The following is a 16,277-nucleotide window of genomic DNA, read 5'->3' as shown; positions in this document are numbered from 1 at the left end:
AATATTCTGTTAACTTGAATAAAATATGTTGTATTTTTAGTCTACAAGTATAGAAGTGTTCAACATATAAAAATAAGCTGATTTTTTTGCCTTTCTGCTGTGCTGTTCAAGAACCAACGATGATGTTTAAACACACTGTAGTAATTCTTTGCATACAGCTTTGCTGGAGGAGAACAACAAGCCACACAGCCCGTTACCTGTTTGGATCAGAGTGATGGGCCAGTATGTTATAGCATCCTGTGATCAGCTTCTCATAAACACGTGCCAGGAATTCATCTGATTCTGCAGGGCCCAAGATCCTTTCTAGGGAGTTGCTGCTTATTTCTGCCATGCTCTCTGTGCTGGTCTCCAAAAGGAGGGGCAATAGGGAATGAATCACCTGTGGTGGGTCCAAATCATCTGACCAGCTTGAGAAGAAAAACAAACAAGTTAATTCTCTCCATGACGTATCAGAAAACGTCCTTATCGGACAAATCAGAAGCTACGCGAGTACGGCACGAGTCTGGATGGAAGTCAGCCATAAACCCCTTTTTAGAAAGCTGGAACAAAGACGTTGGCCCAGCCATCCCTCCCCTCAGAAAAATAGCCCTCAGCTGGAAAACTCCACACCTTACTTTTGCATATATATAGTTACAGCATTTCCCTAGACAGCCACGCTATCGCCTAGTACGGCTTTTGGACTCATCTGCAGTGTCAACAACTATTTTTTTGTTTCTTAGAGTAAGTCCCTGGAAAAAGAAAAATCTTCCCTTTTTCCTTATGCTTTGAAAACATCACCCAAGTGAACGATAACAAAACACAAATGAGTTAACGAGATCCATATTGCCTCAGGTTACATCCCAGTTTCTTCAAGTCCCTATTCGACAAAAAGGACTAAGGGTTTCTCTCAGGGACCTTGAGAGGTATCGGATCAAGACAGCAAGACCTTTCATTCCTTCAGCATTTCGAACTGTAAACTGAAAGCAGCTCTGCTAAAGGCTTGGTTCAAAACACGGCGCCAGTTCACTCCCTGTCCCACCCGAGCAGTCTGACGCAGACAGACAGTCAGAAGAGCGGACAGATCTGCACAGCAAGAACGTCCTATCAAAACCATCACTTACACAATGAGATCCCCAGTGAGTCTGACCAGGGAGAGAAGGGTGTGTTTCAGGGAAGCTGCAAGAGGTAGACTTTGGCTGCAGAGAGTACCGAGGTGGGCGGCCTGAACTGCACTGATGTAGCTTTCCGCAGGGATCGTGTCGTTCGCAAAGGCATTGCGCTAAGGATTGAGACACACGCAAAAATCAGAACCACTGAGCTTTAACAGAAAGACACACTGCCCGCCATTCCCAGTAAGTTATGGAGTTCAGATCAGACCAGATCAATCCACGAGGCTGGACTCACCCATGAGCCAATGTTTGGAAACTCATTTGTATGAATGTTGTTCCAGGATTCACACAACGTCTGCACAGCTGATGGCAAGTTCTGAACGAGCGTTGGACCTGCAATTCACACAGAATCACAAGTCGCTGAGTAATTTCATGGGTCCCACTGAAACCAGGATGTTTCTACAACACTTTTTAAAACTAGATCATTATTTAAGACACAACTGTAGCTAAACTGAGCTGTAATTCTGCTGAGAGCTAGTTTCATGCTTTTCTACAAGACAAAATTATCCCTATGTTTGCAAGAGCTTCCCACCTTCTTTTGCTTTCTTAAAATAACAGAAAACATGGCAAAAATACGAATTTGCAGCAGTCTTGAACATATCAACATTTCATAATTCCCCTTACTACGCCATGACACCAGAGCACCAAGACGGTTATAAAAGCATTTCAATAACGCAGATAAGCCCACAACATCGTTACTCTTTCAAGGTTGGCCCAACTTTTTCAGTTGTTGGGATACTACGAGGAAAAGACTTCCCAGTCTGCTGCTGCCAGGATAATGCACTCATTTGAACAGAGTGGTTGAGAACACATTAGCCAGCATGCAGCTTTGAAATTGAATGGTGGCAGCACTGCAGAAAGCTTCACCTATACGGAGCAGGAAATCTGAACTATCGGGTACCCTCACCTAGAGTATTAGACTTGCAACGGCTGGATCCAATGGCCAGGACAGCAGCGTAACCTCGGAGCTTCTCTTCAGAGGCTTTGTTCTCAGCGGAGCCCTCTTCAGAGAGGCTCCGTAGCAAGTAAGATCTGCATTCAGGACGGAACGGATTTATGTCAGGAAAGAGCTCTGCATTTCAAAACTAAATGTGTCAATAGAGCGACAGGTAAGAAAGCAAACTCCTGAAGTTCCGCCCCATACTTTGTGCTAAGGGAGTTCTGGGCTTTTGTCTCCTCTAAGCCACTCACCAGGAAAAGCACCCACTCCAAAGAAAAGGCTGATTTACTTTTGCTTTCTTCTACATAGGTTCCAATGAGAGTTTAGGAGACTTCAGACATGTAAGAATTAGACCCCCTCTCTTTCTTGGTGGTCTGACAGTCTCAGTGTTATCTCAGTGAAATAACCTTAAGCAGCACTATCCTGGAGAGTGGCAAGAGAAGGTTTCATCTTTAGAGGAACGCCTGGTTTTGCCAGCTTGCAAGAAAGCCTTGAAAGATCAGACAGGGAGGCTACTTAGAAACAACAACTTCACACACGTGGCTTGAGAAGCTACTTTTTGTTCTTCTTTTAAAACAACAGACACTCTGGAGGACGTAAGTTAGAGTAATTATACTGGACTATCAAAAAAAAAAAGGCACCTACCTCTAAGAAAACAACAAACAAAATGCAAAGAATGCCCTATGCACAGAAGAAAATTGCATTGCTACTAGCGATCCCAAGAACTGTACCTGGTAAACGTAGCGTAAGTGTCAATAAGCTGTAGCGTAGCAGGCAGGAGGTTCTTGGTTATCTCTGAGGACTTGTGTGGATCAGTTTCCGCAGCTAGCTTGGAAAAGTGCTCATCTAGAGAAACCTGAATCTTGGAAATTGCAGCATCAAGGGTGTAAATGGATTGTAAACTGGGAACTTCGTGCAGTTGGAGAATAGTTGTGCAATCAACACCGCAGAAAGAAGATATCTTAAAACACAAAGGGATGCAACAGTAAGTGCAAATCATTCCACAAGAACAGAAGCTCCACAGGCACAACTGCATCCGCGCCACCCTACCTGTCGAGCAAAGTATTCCTCTGCTATTTCCACATCGTACTTCACTGAGCTGCACTTGCTGGAGGCCAGCTCAATGAGAGAAGCAGCATGGTCAGCCTTCATGCCCTGCTTGGTAAGGTGATCCTGCAGATGCCAAAAAACCAGACCTGTCACACGTTAAAAGTGCTCTATAATTAACCACTCTGCCAATTACCAGGCTAGAACACTTCAGAAAACACGGACACAAGTTCCCATTTCTCACTACCGTGCCCACACACAAATCCCACACGGAGCCAGCACGGACGAACCAGAGGCTGACATTCTTCCTACCAACATCATTGCAAGACACCCCTACAAAGATGAAGCCGTACCTTGATCCACGTGACGTAAGAAGTGATTCGCAGACGGGCGGACCAGCGCAATGTGTGTAAAATATCACATTCGCTCATCTCTGGTGTGTTCATAGCCAATTGATTCATGTAGGTTTTGGATGGAGGCAAAATCCCCAGTATCCTCCACAGTATCAAAAAGTAGTACTGAAGTGCACAGGCTTCCTAAACAAATGTACAGTTGGACAAATTAATAAAGACAGATTGTGGTTTCAATCATTACAGCTACTGAAATTATCTCATCAGAGACTCCAGATGCCTCCAGATGTGCCAAATCAGATGAACACATACTGGACTGAGTTTCTGTCATATGATACAACAAACAGGAATGAGAAAAGATAAAGGAAAGATTATGCAAATTGTTTCTGCTTCATCATATTCTAGCCAGACCTGGAATCACCAAGGACATACAGCAAGTCTAAAGGATGTTATGAATTAAAAACTCAGATGAGACGTACAGCCACCATAAACACTACCATTACCTATTAGACTTTTAAGCTCCCCATTACTCCAACCACTGTCAAGAATACTTTAGTTAAATACTTCGCTTGAAAATAGACTTTGAAGCTTGTTATTCCTCAACACAGACAACACCACAGCAACACAGTCTTACCAGTGCAGTGACATTTTTGTTTTCTTTCCTCCTGAGTGTATCAAACTGTGACCCAGCTGCAAGTAACGAAGTCAGGGCTGTGTAAAGCTCATCATACTTCATAGTCCTCGAGAAAAGGACCTCACAAACCTGCAAGACACGACAAGGCAGGATCGCTGCTTTGCAAATTGCACAGCTCTGCATTTATGTATAGCCAAGCTCTTAAATATTCAGAATACCCACAGACCAAAACTATGCAAAATAAAACTTCAGAAAGCTAGTTCTGTCGGGTTTTTCTCTCCCCAGTTGACTACCAATGAACTGGTTACAAGGGAGCATTCAGGAAGCAAGCCCGTAACCTTGATGACAACCAATTTAGTGAGGAAACAAACCCCAGGAAGAACATGGAGCAAAAGGATGAGAAAGCAACTCTAATGCCCTGTGTCTATCTCAGACGTTTTGGCAGCACTGAAAAACAGGGGTAGCTATGACAGGGCTCCCTGCCACAGCACACACACGCGAGTCACAGGCACTACTACAAGTAGCCCAACACATCTTCACAGATTTTGCACACTGACCTCCCTGACATGTAAATGGGCACACAAAGGAATCCCCTATGGTCTTATTCTGCCACTATTCTGAAATTCTTGGTGAAATATTTCTGCTCTAGCTGCTTCATCAAGTCTTTCCTTCTTGCCTATTTTCCCTGGCACATGTCAAACCAACACGGCCCTCACAGCTTACAGAAAGGGCTTTAAAGCAGAAATCTCAATACCATGCTATCTAGACGGTTCAGATCATCTTCAGAAACTTCCAGAGACAGGATGCAGTAGAACCTGGGCTGTGGAACTGCATCTGGAACATGCGGACAGAAAACAATGTTCAAAGGGACAGTTTTAATTAGGCAGTATTGTGGTATCCTCTCTCCTCCATCCCCACAACCTTTCACATTTTGAGACTAATACCAGGTTCTACTAAGCTAGCTCCGTGACACGCTATACCTCCTTTTGACCTACGGTATACGCAGCCAAGGGTTTGCCGCTCATACAATCCTGACATAATAAACACACGCTTATTTTGAATTACTTGTAGCACACTCCTAGGCGACAATAATTTTGTTTAATAAAACTTCTCTTGCATTACATGCATTTTTATCTGTCCATTGTAACTATGCCCATTAAAAGTAGGAAAAGCTACCCACACCAGGGCACAGGAGGGGCTCTTAGTCATTTGTAAAAGTAAATCTTGGAATAAAAAATCCCTTAACTTTTCTTTCTTACCTGATGAACAGTGTTTGGTCCAGTTTTCTTCCACTTCTTTAAACCCATGATAAAGTGGGACAGACGTTCGTCTGCTGCTGTCCTGGGATCCACTCACCCAGCCGATGGGTGGAGTCAGCAAATTATATTGCACCTAAATTAAAAAAAGAAACAAAACAAACCAAACAAAACCCCACCCATGGCATCCTTGTCATTAAGGGGTAGGGGGAGGAAACACCACCACCAACAGAAAAAGAACCATAAAACGCAAACAACCCTGTTGCTAAAACACAATCATTCCCAGCTCCTGAGGGAAGCCCTTGACCCTGCCTGACGATTTTTAGTCTGAAGTGAGCAGCTCAAATCAACGGTCAAGCTCCCAACCACTGAAAAAGCCACGCACAAACCACCAGCATCCCACTAATGAGAACAGTGCCAACAGCCTCAACGGTGAAAGCTAAAGCAAGCACGCAGCGTACAAGGTATTTGTGAAATGGTGCCTAAATACCCAAATATTCAAAGTTTTGAAAGACAGGGCGGAGCATTCATCCTGTCCTTACCAGGATTTATTAGGACAGGAGCTACGCAAGGCATTTACACTCAAACTGCACGTGCTGCCAGGAAGCAGCAGCCGTAGTTAATCATGGATTAGAACTCCAAAGGCTGGTAACGACATCAAAACAGATTCACTCGCAAAAGCTCACGAAGAGACCAGAACACACCGACTGACTGCCTGCTGCAGATTTCTGCTGGGTGATCAATGACATAGCCAGAGCACGATCTCAAAATCTCACCTGTTCAAATAGGTACACGGGGGCCTTGGAATACTGATGGAGCAGGTAGTCAAACACCAAGAGCAGACGCGCCACGATAAGTGGCACAGAACACTGCTGGGTATCCATGTTCGCCGTCAGCTCCACAATTGTCTGGATGCAGAGCATCATGATAGATCTGCGGCCCCTCTCAGAGAAATTGTGAAAAATAAGCAGCAGCAGCTGGAGATGTTCAACATTCAGATCTTCTGTGTCACTGGGAAACGTCCCCTGCAAGGCATTTTGCTTCAGTGTGCCCACAAACCTGACAGTTAAGAGAAGAAGTTTATAAAGTTTACTTTTCTGCTTGCTTAGATCTCTCTTTAAAACCTCTTTAACTAGAGGATAGAGAAACATTTCCATAATTTTTACTTACATAAATTTACCTAGCAGCAAATACATTGGATGGAAATGATGAAAAATCATTCCAAGGAAGAAAGAGAGACAAAAACTTGTTCCCTCAGGAAAGGCTGTCCACGATAGCTTTAAGTCAGCTAAACCCTATCAGAGACTTTCACACTCAGCTAATGCCACAGCGAGGAAAAATCTTGGCACCATCATAACAGAACCTACCAGAAACCTGCTGAAATAGCACATTTGTCTTCCCTTTTTAAAACCAGCATTGCTGTAAGCAATTCAGTCTCTACCCACTTAAATCCTGATTCTAGGTTTCATTTCCTACGCTCTAGGTGAAGGACTCCAGCAACACAGAAGAATGACCCTCTGCTCCTCCAAGCATCACATACCACCACCGCTCAGAGAATACACACACCCTTGTTATGCTGGCCCCAGAGAATGTTCACCTGGTAGAAAATCAGAGAGGTAAGAGACAACTGACTTTCAGCTTAACATAAAATTAACTCACCTTTCCCAAACTTTAAGGCATTCTGGAACGTCAGGATCTCCCTGGGCAGTTGCTTTATGCTGCCAAATCAGAAGAAGTCGCGAGAGCACCGACAAACTTTGAGGATGGATGTAGAGAGGCCATGGACCTTCAGAAAAAGGGGCAACTCCCAGCTGCTGAAGAAGTGTGTTCTGGAACAAAACAGAGACTTGCTGAAAAGGGGCAAGTCCTGTCTGATGCTTTAGCTAAAAGCATGATTTGAACAAAGAGATGACAATAAACACTAGGGCTCTCGGAGCTTGTTGACAGGGCAGTAGCTCTCCTATCTCAAATACATGGCATAGCTACCGAGGGACAGTTAATGCCACCGCTTTGCCACCTAAAACACAACAAACTTTCAACTTCAAGGCCAATGCAGAAAAGATAGCATTGATGAGCTCTACTCATTCACTGCAGGATCACAGCAGGAGACGATGCTACCTTGTCCGCTATCTAAGAATGTGGAAGACGACCCCTTCGGCTGATGACAGCAAAGCTTGCTGCTTTTCAAATACAGTAAAAAGGCAGATATCTGAAAAGTCCAACTGCTTTTCAAAAAGAGTGGTTTAAATACAGTAGAAAACAGTCAACAAAATGTATAGGGATTGAATTCAGTGATTGGTAAGCAGATTCACAATCCCTGCTTACAGTGTTAAGTCAGGGCAGCCCACGACCTAGCAAAGAAACCTAGAGGCTACAGAGTCAGCACATGAAAGCAAAAGCATTAACCTGATTCTCTCCTGAGAGAACTCCAAGGCCTTTTGGCATCAGTCCTGGCAGCAAAGCAACCCTGCAGGAATGCCTCTTGATAAATGCACGGATAGAGGCAACTCTCCAAAACAAAATATACAAACTCCTTTCTGTCCTGCTTTTGGGCCTTTTCAGCTATCAACACCTTTAGAGTGCAGTAGATGAATTTGAACTCTAGACAGGAAGTTTACCCACTGCAGGATGTTTTGTCATGGATGACTGCAAAGGTCATCCAGCTCGTCGGATCCAAAATATTCCAAGCTCTGTTTGCAAAAGAATATACTCTAGGGCCAAACAGCACCATCAACGCGCTACTCTAGCCGTGAAGAGTCCGCGTAGAGATATGAACAGACACCAACACTTTGTCATTTTATTTATACATTCAATCACAGACTTACCTGCAAGGCAGGAGACTGAAGATCTGAGGTCACCAGGGAATGGTTGAAGTGATACAATGCAGCAGCAAACTCCTCATCTGACGTGCCTGTAAGGGATCAAGCCATTTACTACCACTGCTCTCCTGTATTTAAGATTTCCATACGGAGCTAAGAAGGCATACACCTATAAATCCTACAGCCCGTGTTCTGTGACAGAGAGGTTCTGATCACTCACCCTTAAGCCCGTCCTTATCCACTTCTTTGATGATGCTAGCCAGTGTAGCCATGTGTTGCTCCGAGAGAGAGACACTCAGGTAGTTGCGAATGAAGTTATTCCTGGAGTTCAGCATAGAAGAAGTGATAAAGTTCAAAATGTTTGAAGCTAGGCTCAAAAACTGAAAAGACAAGAGAAACACGCTATAGGAGCAACAAAAGAAGAGGGACTATAAGACAACATTAAACAAAACCACCAGCAAAAGACATCAAGTCCCCAACGCCGCCCCTGGCAGTGGAGTACAGGTTAACTCATTGCAATCCAGCTCACTGCACTCTCTGCATCAGGACGGATTTTACAATCCCCTGAAAAAGCTGAAAGTCTCTTAACTTCTCGACTGCAGTATTTATTTTTGTCTTTACCCTACAGAGCTGCAGCTAAAAGCATTCTATCAGCAAGTTGTTTCGCTTATAGTTCTGCCCTCATTTTCCCTCGCCCTCTGTAACCCAAAGAGGTATCACCCTCAGTCTTTGCTTCCCTGGCACTAACAAATACTGCGACATTCCACCTGACAGAAGAGTAGAGAAAGTGTCCTTCTTCAAAGCCAAGACAGTCACTGATTCTCCATCAGCATATACATCCCCATGTTGTCAGTGTAGCCAGCCACTGACAGGTAACCCACGCTACAGCACACCAGGCATTTCACTAAGCCTGAAGACCTTCCCGTACCAATTCCGGATCTTTGCGGCTGGCCAGGATGTTCCCGTTCTCCCCAGCAGTCTGTTTGTTCGGGCTTTTCACTCTGGGCGAGCTCTCCAAAGGCGGGGGTGGAGGGGGTGGCGGTGGGGCCACTTTTTCTTTGCTTGGAGAGATTGTCTCTTCAAACCATTGCCCAAGGATTGGCTCACTGTCGTCATCTAACACAGGAGGCAGAAAACCAAAAGCAGACTGTGATGAGCAACTGCCTTATGCAAACCACTAAGCTGAGAAAAGGGCTGAAAAAGAGTTTCAGTGAGCAGAGTTAAGGTGTCTGCCATCTTCATTTTTCCTTTCCAAATCACAAGGCTAAGCACTTTTACAGAAGTCCAGCAGGAATTTACATGAAGAAATTATTTCCACTCTCCTCTTAAGCAAATACTGCCAAAGCCCAGCCACTCAGGCTTCAGTTCACATAAAGGAGTACTGTCAGCATTACTTCTGCCAAACAGATCGTACAGACGGTTTCATATTTTCAGCATTACATGCCATTCTAGTCCAAGAAGGCAAGAGCCCAGCAGGCAGGTTTCCACTAAATCTGAAAGACAGCGTAAAATCCTGACTTAAGTTGCTCGCTGCAAACTCTATTACCTTGGCTGCTGTCCTCCTCAGTGCTGCTAAAATCATCCTCATAGTAAGTATTAGAATCAGTGGAGGCGCTTGCATCACTGCTCATGGAGCCCTTCCTCTGACGCTGCAAGACACAAGCCTTAGAAAAACAGCAGAACAAGTTAAACTTTTGGATTATGAAAGATAAGAATTTGAAAACCAGAGTAAATTCCTAAAGCACTTTTAATTTTCTTCTAGCAAATTCATCTCAACTGATTTATTAACAGTTTTTCAAGGCTCTTCCCCCTTAAGTTGTATTAAAAATTACACAGGATGGTCGAAAACAAATAATCTATGCTAAGCTTGTAAGCTCTAACATAAAAGCATCCATTTCAAATACAGCCTTTTCATCTTCTCACTAAACTCACAAATACCACTGAGCTTACAGAAAAACTGTATTTGAACAAGTTTGTCAAATTAACAGTCTCTGAAAAGAGGAAAGAGAGAGGCCCCAATGACAGCTTCTGAAAGAGGACTTCTAAACTTTTCCAGCATAGTCACAGTCTGTAAAGTGAGAATTTTCCAAGCAGATGACACCTAGGAGTGGCTCAGCTAGGGAAGTTCTCCAGCTGCATGCCAGTTCCTACCTTTCTGTAGGAAGTAGATAGCAAAGTCAGCAGCAAATTAGTGAGTGGCACCGAATCTATCAGCCGCTGAATTCTCTGGATGGATGTGCTTTGAGCCATGATATCCAGCACTGCTGGCGGGCCATCGCTCTCCCAGCCCTGGCGGACAGCATTGGAAAGAGAATTTAAAGCGGGCTCCAGTGGAGAAGGCAAAACGTTTCACAAGAACGTCCCTGCTAGCTACAGACCTTGTGCAACGCCTCCACTTGCAAGTCTTGGAAAAGAGATGACAGCAACTTGATAGCATGATTCGCTAGCACCACTGACAGAACACCAAACCCTTGATGCCTACGGAAACATAACGGATACAAAGCAATTTCAGGGGTGGGAATAAATATATATATTGAACTGAGCGAAGCGACTGCTTTGCTAAACAGAAAAAGATGACTACAAGAATCAAGACTCAAATTACACATGCAGATGAAACTTCAAGAGATCAACAAGACTCCGTAGTAGTTGCTTGCTGGGCATGGTTAGATACACGGACAACGATTACTTCAGTGGGGTATTGACATACCCTTTCCCAGGTCCTAGTTTGGGAGATCCAACGCCCTCCTTAGTACGAGCAATAATGTCTCTGACGCGAAGAGCAGCCAATGGATCTTTCTCCTTTCCCTTATCAGCCAAGGCCGTGGGGCTGAGGTTCAAGATGAGGAAGAGGCTGTTTAGCAAACACCAAGCCCCGAGCAGCTGGAAGTTCTGATAATGCTATCATCCCAAAAGTGAAAGGGGGTGGGAAGAAAAAAGGCACCAAAAAGACAAAATAACGTCAATCCAAATGTCAAAATATACCAGCAGAAAAACAGTGACAAAAGCTTCCCGAGACGCATATCTTACCTCACCCCCTGCACGGCGTGAATTGCTGATGGCTTGTCCAATCATTTCATAGATTTCAAGCTGCAAATAAATCCCAAACTATGGTCATGTTTAAGCAATCCACTGGGCAATAATAAAAATAAAAACTCCAAATACTATTGTATATTGCCCTCTACCGTTAGCCACCTCACTACTTCTTATCAGCAAGTCTAACGCCTAGAAATAAGAGATGCGTACTGCAGCCCAAATAAACACAAATCCTACGTGCTTCCCTCGCCGAGGATGAAAACAACCACCACGCCCTCGCGCTTACTTACACATTTCTGTACAATAGTAGCAGCGTCATTTTCGTAATCTTCTTCTTTGGAACTTGTTGACCCAGTTCGTACCTGTTGAGTGCTCCCCACATGGAGGATGGCCATGCAAGTTGCCACACTCACACCTGATCGAAAACAAACGGAGGTAACGTTCTTATTGAGAGCCCATCTCAGGACTCAACGGTCCTACGGGGCACATTAAGGAGTATCAAGCATGCCCATGAACTTGATGGAGCTGGGAATACTCAGTATTACAGCTGACAGATCAAAAAATCTTTACCCGAAAGAGTAAAGTTTTGTCCTACAGAAATGCCTGAGAACAATCAAAGGAAGCAATGTTTCACCGTGTAATTCAACACCATTTTTAAGGCCATCTTCATACTCCACGGCCGTGTCTCTTTAAAACCTTACCCATATCAACTAAACACTCAGGATTCTCGTGTACTTAAACTACTCCTGGGGAACAAGGTTGATTTGGGGGTATAACCAATTAAGCCATAAGCATCGCAAAAATATATTATGCTCTGAACATAACAAAAAAAAAAAAAGAGCAGAAATTACAGGCTATTAAGAAGTTGAGTCACTCAGTCTTTCTCTTAGATACTGACAAGAACATTTGCAGAATATATCAGAATTTCAGCGTCACTATAGCAATTTTCATATTAACACAGCCACCAGACTATGCGGTATGCTGCACAGCTTTCAAATGCACGAGAAATAGAGGCTACTCGTGGGCCGAGCCTCAAACGTGCAGGTAACGAAGCGGCGCAAAAGCGAGAGCGACTTAAAGCTCCAAAGAAAACACAGGAAATCCATTCACCTGCGTAGAGACAGCTGAGAGCAAGAACAGTCACATCCTGGAGCCGCGTGGGTGTCAGGGGCTCCAACACAGGCAGAGACAGAGTGTCCAGTGCCATGGTCACGTCTATCACCAGCGAATGAAATCTGCAGTAACGACACACGTTACGGTTCAGCAGTGCACCGTGCCCACGGGACAGCTCCCAGGAGCAGCACAACCACTGGCACGGCACTGCTGGCACCGTTATTTCCCCTCACCCGGCGTACCCAGCGCGGACCAAAGAAGAGTGACGACAGGCTCTTACCCATTGCGAACAGCAGTGGCATCCGCCACCGTGGCTGGCATAATAAAAAACGAGTTGGCCGACACCGCATCCTGGAATCGATTTATGTAGCGCAAAAAGTACGGGAGGTTCAGGCACACTCTCAGCAGTTTTTCAGAGCCACCTACCAGAAAAAAAAAATAGCAGCGTTATTTTTACTGTTCCACGGGAGAGCTTCTAAGCAGAACAGACCTAATGGTCGTCAATAATCGACTCAATTCGTCTTTAAGGTGAGAAAATACAACATAGGCGAGGTCACAGGGCAAAGCCTTGTCGACAACACATAAACCAGCTGGTGATGTTCTCAGCCAGCACTCGTAACGGGGGTCACAAAGCTCTGGTGCATCAGGTCTCATTCACACCGGCTCAATAATCCACCCCACAAGCTACTCTCTATCGTCCACCTTATTTACTCCCTAAACCACAGGCGTACAAATGTACTGAGGTCACGTCCTCTGCCACAAAGAAAACTACACTGCAGCCACAACCTCCCTCGGGAGTACCACCATGCAACCGAGCGAATGCTTTAGATGAGAAAGCTTCTTCCCATTCAGAGCTGTAAGGGGTAACACTGGAGGGACGTTTGCTCTAGCGCTTTCCTCTCCCCACGCCACAAAGCTGATTCTCACCAAGTTCTTGCAGGCTGGCTACATTCTGAGCGATGAAGATGCTTTTTGTCTTTGCCGCAGAGGTTTGATCTGTGGCAGCTTGGTCCTCGCTTTCTCCTTCCACCTAAAAGCAACCACATAGTAAATATTTGACAGAAGCATTAAAAATACATGGCACTGCAGCAAGCCTCTATGCCGGAGCAAGGTGCAGCAGCAGAACTCAAAAGAGCTGTGAGTGTCACTGAACGGTAACTTCCACGAGGCAACAAAACTATTGCCAACACGATGCAACCAGCATTTTGTTGTTTGCTGTTCACCAACACGCACACAGGACTTCAATACTTAAGAAAGGTTTTCCTCACCCACGTCTATTAAAAAACACTCACCTACCGCCCTCTGTCCTTCCCCGCCCCAGTGCTACTAACGCTAAAATTCGGAGTGCTGCTATTCCAGGGCTGTTTGTTTACCTGCATCTCCGGCGTGACAGACGGTGATGATGAGACTCTAGGGTTAAAGACTGATGTCAACTGATTGAGGAAGTTCATCTGCACTTCTTTCTGTCTTAGTTCCGGGCTCACCGGGGAGGCCAGCTCCTTCTGGTCCTCTACTGCAGGGGAAACAGCAGAACACCATTTCATACATAAACCCACAGTATTTCCCATACCCAACTCGAGTGCCACCGTGATACAACCATGACTTCAAACACCCACCATCAGAGAGGGTTTTGACAGTCTGAGGCAGCTTGGCCGATTTCATCATGGCTGTGAAGGTAATAATTTCAGTTCGATCCAGGCGGCTGCAGCCCGTGCACAGCCCCTTTATCAGCAGAATGAGGTGTTTCTACAAAGGAAAAGACATCAAGTACAAGTCAAACTTTCTCGATTCCAATTATTCCTCGATATCATTTATTCTCAGCAGTTGCATCAAGCAACTTCAGCTACTAAGGCCACTGCACCACCTCAAATCCGCTCCAATCTCACACCAAAGATCGTGACGGCTTTCTAATAGCAGGTAATTCAGGTCGCTAACACTGTCCCACGTGCTTGTTACGGAAAAGCATGTGGAAAAGCTCTCCTTCCTATGGCACACTAAAACTTAACCCCAACCCTATCACAAGCTACATTAGGTGAACACCTCTCACATGCCTTTCCTCTCTGAAATAGATTTAAGCTCTCCCAGAAGACTAAAATACAACTGGGGAAGAATCCATCTTTAGAAACTCAACAGTTTTGATCCAGGCTGCTACACAAAACCCATTCAGACTGTCAGAAATTGCAATAGAATTAACCAAGGCTTCAGGTCACCTTTATTTCACCTTGCTCACAAGCTGAAATTCTGAGAACAGAATGCACAGAGGAGATGTGGCAGGTATCGGTCTCTACCGAAGCGCTAGATCTTGAACATTTCAAGAACTTCAGTAATTTTGTTTTACGCAACATTAGAGCAAATGTTTTGGAATTAGAGGCCAAAGCCCTTTTTCGCACTCAGCCTTGCCCACACGGTCCAAATCTGCGCTCACCTGCGAAACAGCACACGCCTCATCCGGGTTCTCAAGACGCAGCAGTGAGAATTCAATCAGGACCTTACAAGCAGCTGCCACTGATTGCAGTTGGTTTCTTGGTACTGGAAAAAAAGCAGATGCTTGCATCACTCAGCGCAAGTTTTTCGGTAATTCAGTGCAAGATGTTCTCAGGGCTTTCAATAAAACAGACTGCAATGCAACACGCACGCTTACACAATCTATCACGTCTTACACACGGATGCAATATAAGTTGAGTCTCATTAAAATGGAACCCAAGGAATGTCAGTAAAGCAAGGACAGCACCTTCTCCCCAGACAGGTAATTTAGAATGGTACAACAGCTTCCCCTGCAACACTACTTAATACTGACAGAAGCACTGAAGAACACGAAACAAGCTCACCAAAAGCACTTTTTTGCTGAAATTGCCAAATTTTATCAGACAATGTAACATCAAATATTTTGAGTCACGATGTTCTGATCCTTAATTCCAACTTTGTAACATAACTGCTAAAGAATCACCTAAAAATCCTGAAAATGGATTTAAACCCTTCATTTGACCAAAAATTACTTTTCCTAAATGAAGTCAGGCCAACGAGTAAGCAATCAAAATGTTAACGCCGCCCAGCACCGGGTGGCAAACGCTGCTATCGACAAGTTCCCCTTTCCATCTGCACTGACATTTTGCCAGTATAAAAGCCGGCAATGCTGGCCTCATGCGCTCTGCCTTAAAGCCTGACTCAGATCGAGGGCTCCAGACAAATATGGAAAGGACCACAGTTCCAGTTTACTTTTACCGTACCCTACCCACAACGCAAGAGAAGCAAAGGAGGGGGAACACTTACTCAGACCACACACAGTAGTGATGTAATGCGTAGAAAGTGCAACGAAGGAAGAGTAAAAAGGCTCATATTGTTTGTCGTGGTGCAGGATCTCCGACTCACTGCAACAGGAGAACAGGAGAGACGTCAGTTGTACACAGCACAACCGCGGCACCACGCAACTCAGAATACATCGCACCTCTGAACAGACGCGAGACGACCATCAAAATCACACGCTCTCTCCAAACCAAAGTTTTGTGAACAGAATCCTCTCCCTCACGTCCCACCTCCCATGTCCTCAGGACCGAGTCCTGCAGCAGCAGCAGCCATAAGAAATCATTCCAACACTGCAAATGTTTCTCCTTTATACCACCAACAGGGCAGCCTCCTTAAGAGCTGCTCTCCCAGTCACAGATTCATTGCTCTTTAAGTTATTCTGAACTCAGCTGCCCATAAAGTTTGCACTGTTTGTTCTGCTAACGCTAGGCAGGATTTGCCAGGACTGGAGCCCAGGCATTCCCTTGCTGTCAAGGCACGGAGTCAACTGGAGTTTGTGCAATTCTGCAAAAGAGAAGGATCAAAACAGGCAATTGCATAACAGCAACAAACGCACAACAGCAGCGTCTGCAACAAGCTGGGGAGTAAAGAGTTTTGGCAGGTAACGTACAGCAGGAAAGAAAAAAATGCATCC

The 16,277-nt window shown here is 44.8% G+C and overlaps 1 protein-coding gene across 5 annotated transcripts in view; it reads right to left on the bottom strand.

The window, feature by feature from the left end:
* Nucleotides 1–16,277, bottom strand: part of UBR4 (ubiquitin protein ligase E3 component n-recognin 4) — a 79,156-nt gene that overhangs the window by 59,174 nt on the left and 3,705 nt on the right. For 3 of the 5 annotated variants that reach the window (XM_086476300.1, XM_086476301.1, XM_086476302.1), the window contains exons 2-29: nucleotides 15,611–15,708; nucleotides 14,766–14,869; nucleotides 13,957–14,086; nucleotides 13,714–13,853; nucleotides 13,268–13,370; nucleotides 12,621–12,762; nucleotides 12,338–12,462; nucleotides 11,518–11,642; nucleotides 11,222–11,281; nucleotides 10,902–11,092; nucleotides 10,573–10,672; nucleotides 10,346–10,483; nucleotides 9,741–9,858; nucleotides 9,123–9,310; nucleotides 8,415–8,574; nucleotides 8,201–8,286; nucleotides 7,035–7,204; nucleotides 6,152–6,434; nucleotides 5,379–5,511; nucleotides 4,874–4,953; nucleotides 4,120–4,248; nucleotides 3,489–3,671; nucleotides 3,139–3,261; nucleotides 2,820–3,049; nucleotides 2,056–2,180; nucleotides 1,384–1,481; nucleotides 1,101–1,258; nucleotides 198–407 (exon numbers count right to left, since the gene is read on the bottom strand). In XM_086476300.1, coding sequence (XP_086332426.1) covers nucleotides 198–407; nucleotides 1,101–1,258; nucleotides 1,384–1,481; nucleotides 2,056–2,180; nucleotides 2,820–3,049; nucleotides 3,139–3,261; nucleotides 3,489–3,671; nucleotides 4,120–4,248; nucleotides 4,874–4,953; nucleotides 5,379–5,511; nucleotides 6,152–6,434; nucleotides 7,035–7,204; nucleotides 8,201–8,286; nucleotides 8,415–8,574; nucleotides 9,123–9,310; nucleotides 9,741–9,858; nucleotides 10,346–10,483; nucleotides 10,573–10,672; nucleotides 10,902–11,092; nucleotides 11,222–11,281; nucleotides 11,518–11,642; nucleotides 12,338–12,462; nucleotides 12,621–12,762; nucleotides 13,268–13,370; nucleotides 13,714–13,853; nucleotides 13,957–14,086; nucleotides 14,766–14,869; nucleotides 15,611–15,708 — 3,930 coding nt within the window. Of the gene's footprint in view, nucleotides 1–197; nucleotides 408–1,100; nucleotides 1,259–1,383; nucleotides 1,482–2,055; nucleotides 2,181–2,819; nucleotides 3,050–3,138; nucleotides 3,262–3,488; nucleotides 3,672–4,119; nucleotides 4,249–4,873; nucleotides 4,954–5,378; nucleotides 5,512–6,151; nucleotides 6,435–7,034; nucleotides 7,205–8,200; nucleotides 8,287–8,414; nucleotides 8,575–9,122; nucleotides 9,311–9,740; nucleotides 9,859–10,345; nucleotides 10,484–10,572; nucleotides 10,673–10,901; nucleotides 11,093–11,221; nucleotides 11,282–11,517; nucleotides 11,643–12,337; nucleotides 12,463–12,620; nucleotides 12,763–13,267; nucleotides 13,371–13,713; nucleotides 13,854–13,956; nucleotides 14,087–14,765; nucleotides 14,870–15,610; nucleotides 15,709–16,277 lie in introns of those variants that run through there. The other 2 variants (XM_086476303.1, XM_086476304.1) reach the window with 1 other exon arrangement.

Source organism: Leptosomus discolor, chromosome 20 (genome assembly GCF_034619465.1).
Source record: "Leptosomus discolor isolate bLepDis1 chromosome 20, bLepDis1.hap2, whole genome shotgun sequence".
Classification (NCBI taxonomy): domain Eukaryota; kingdom Metazoa; phylum Chordata; class Aves; order Leptosomiformes; family Leptosomidae; genus Leptosomus; species Leptosomus discolor.
The sequence above is the reverse complement of the archived record's forward strand: the minus strand, read 5'-3'. Positions and strand labels throughout refer to the sequence as shown.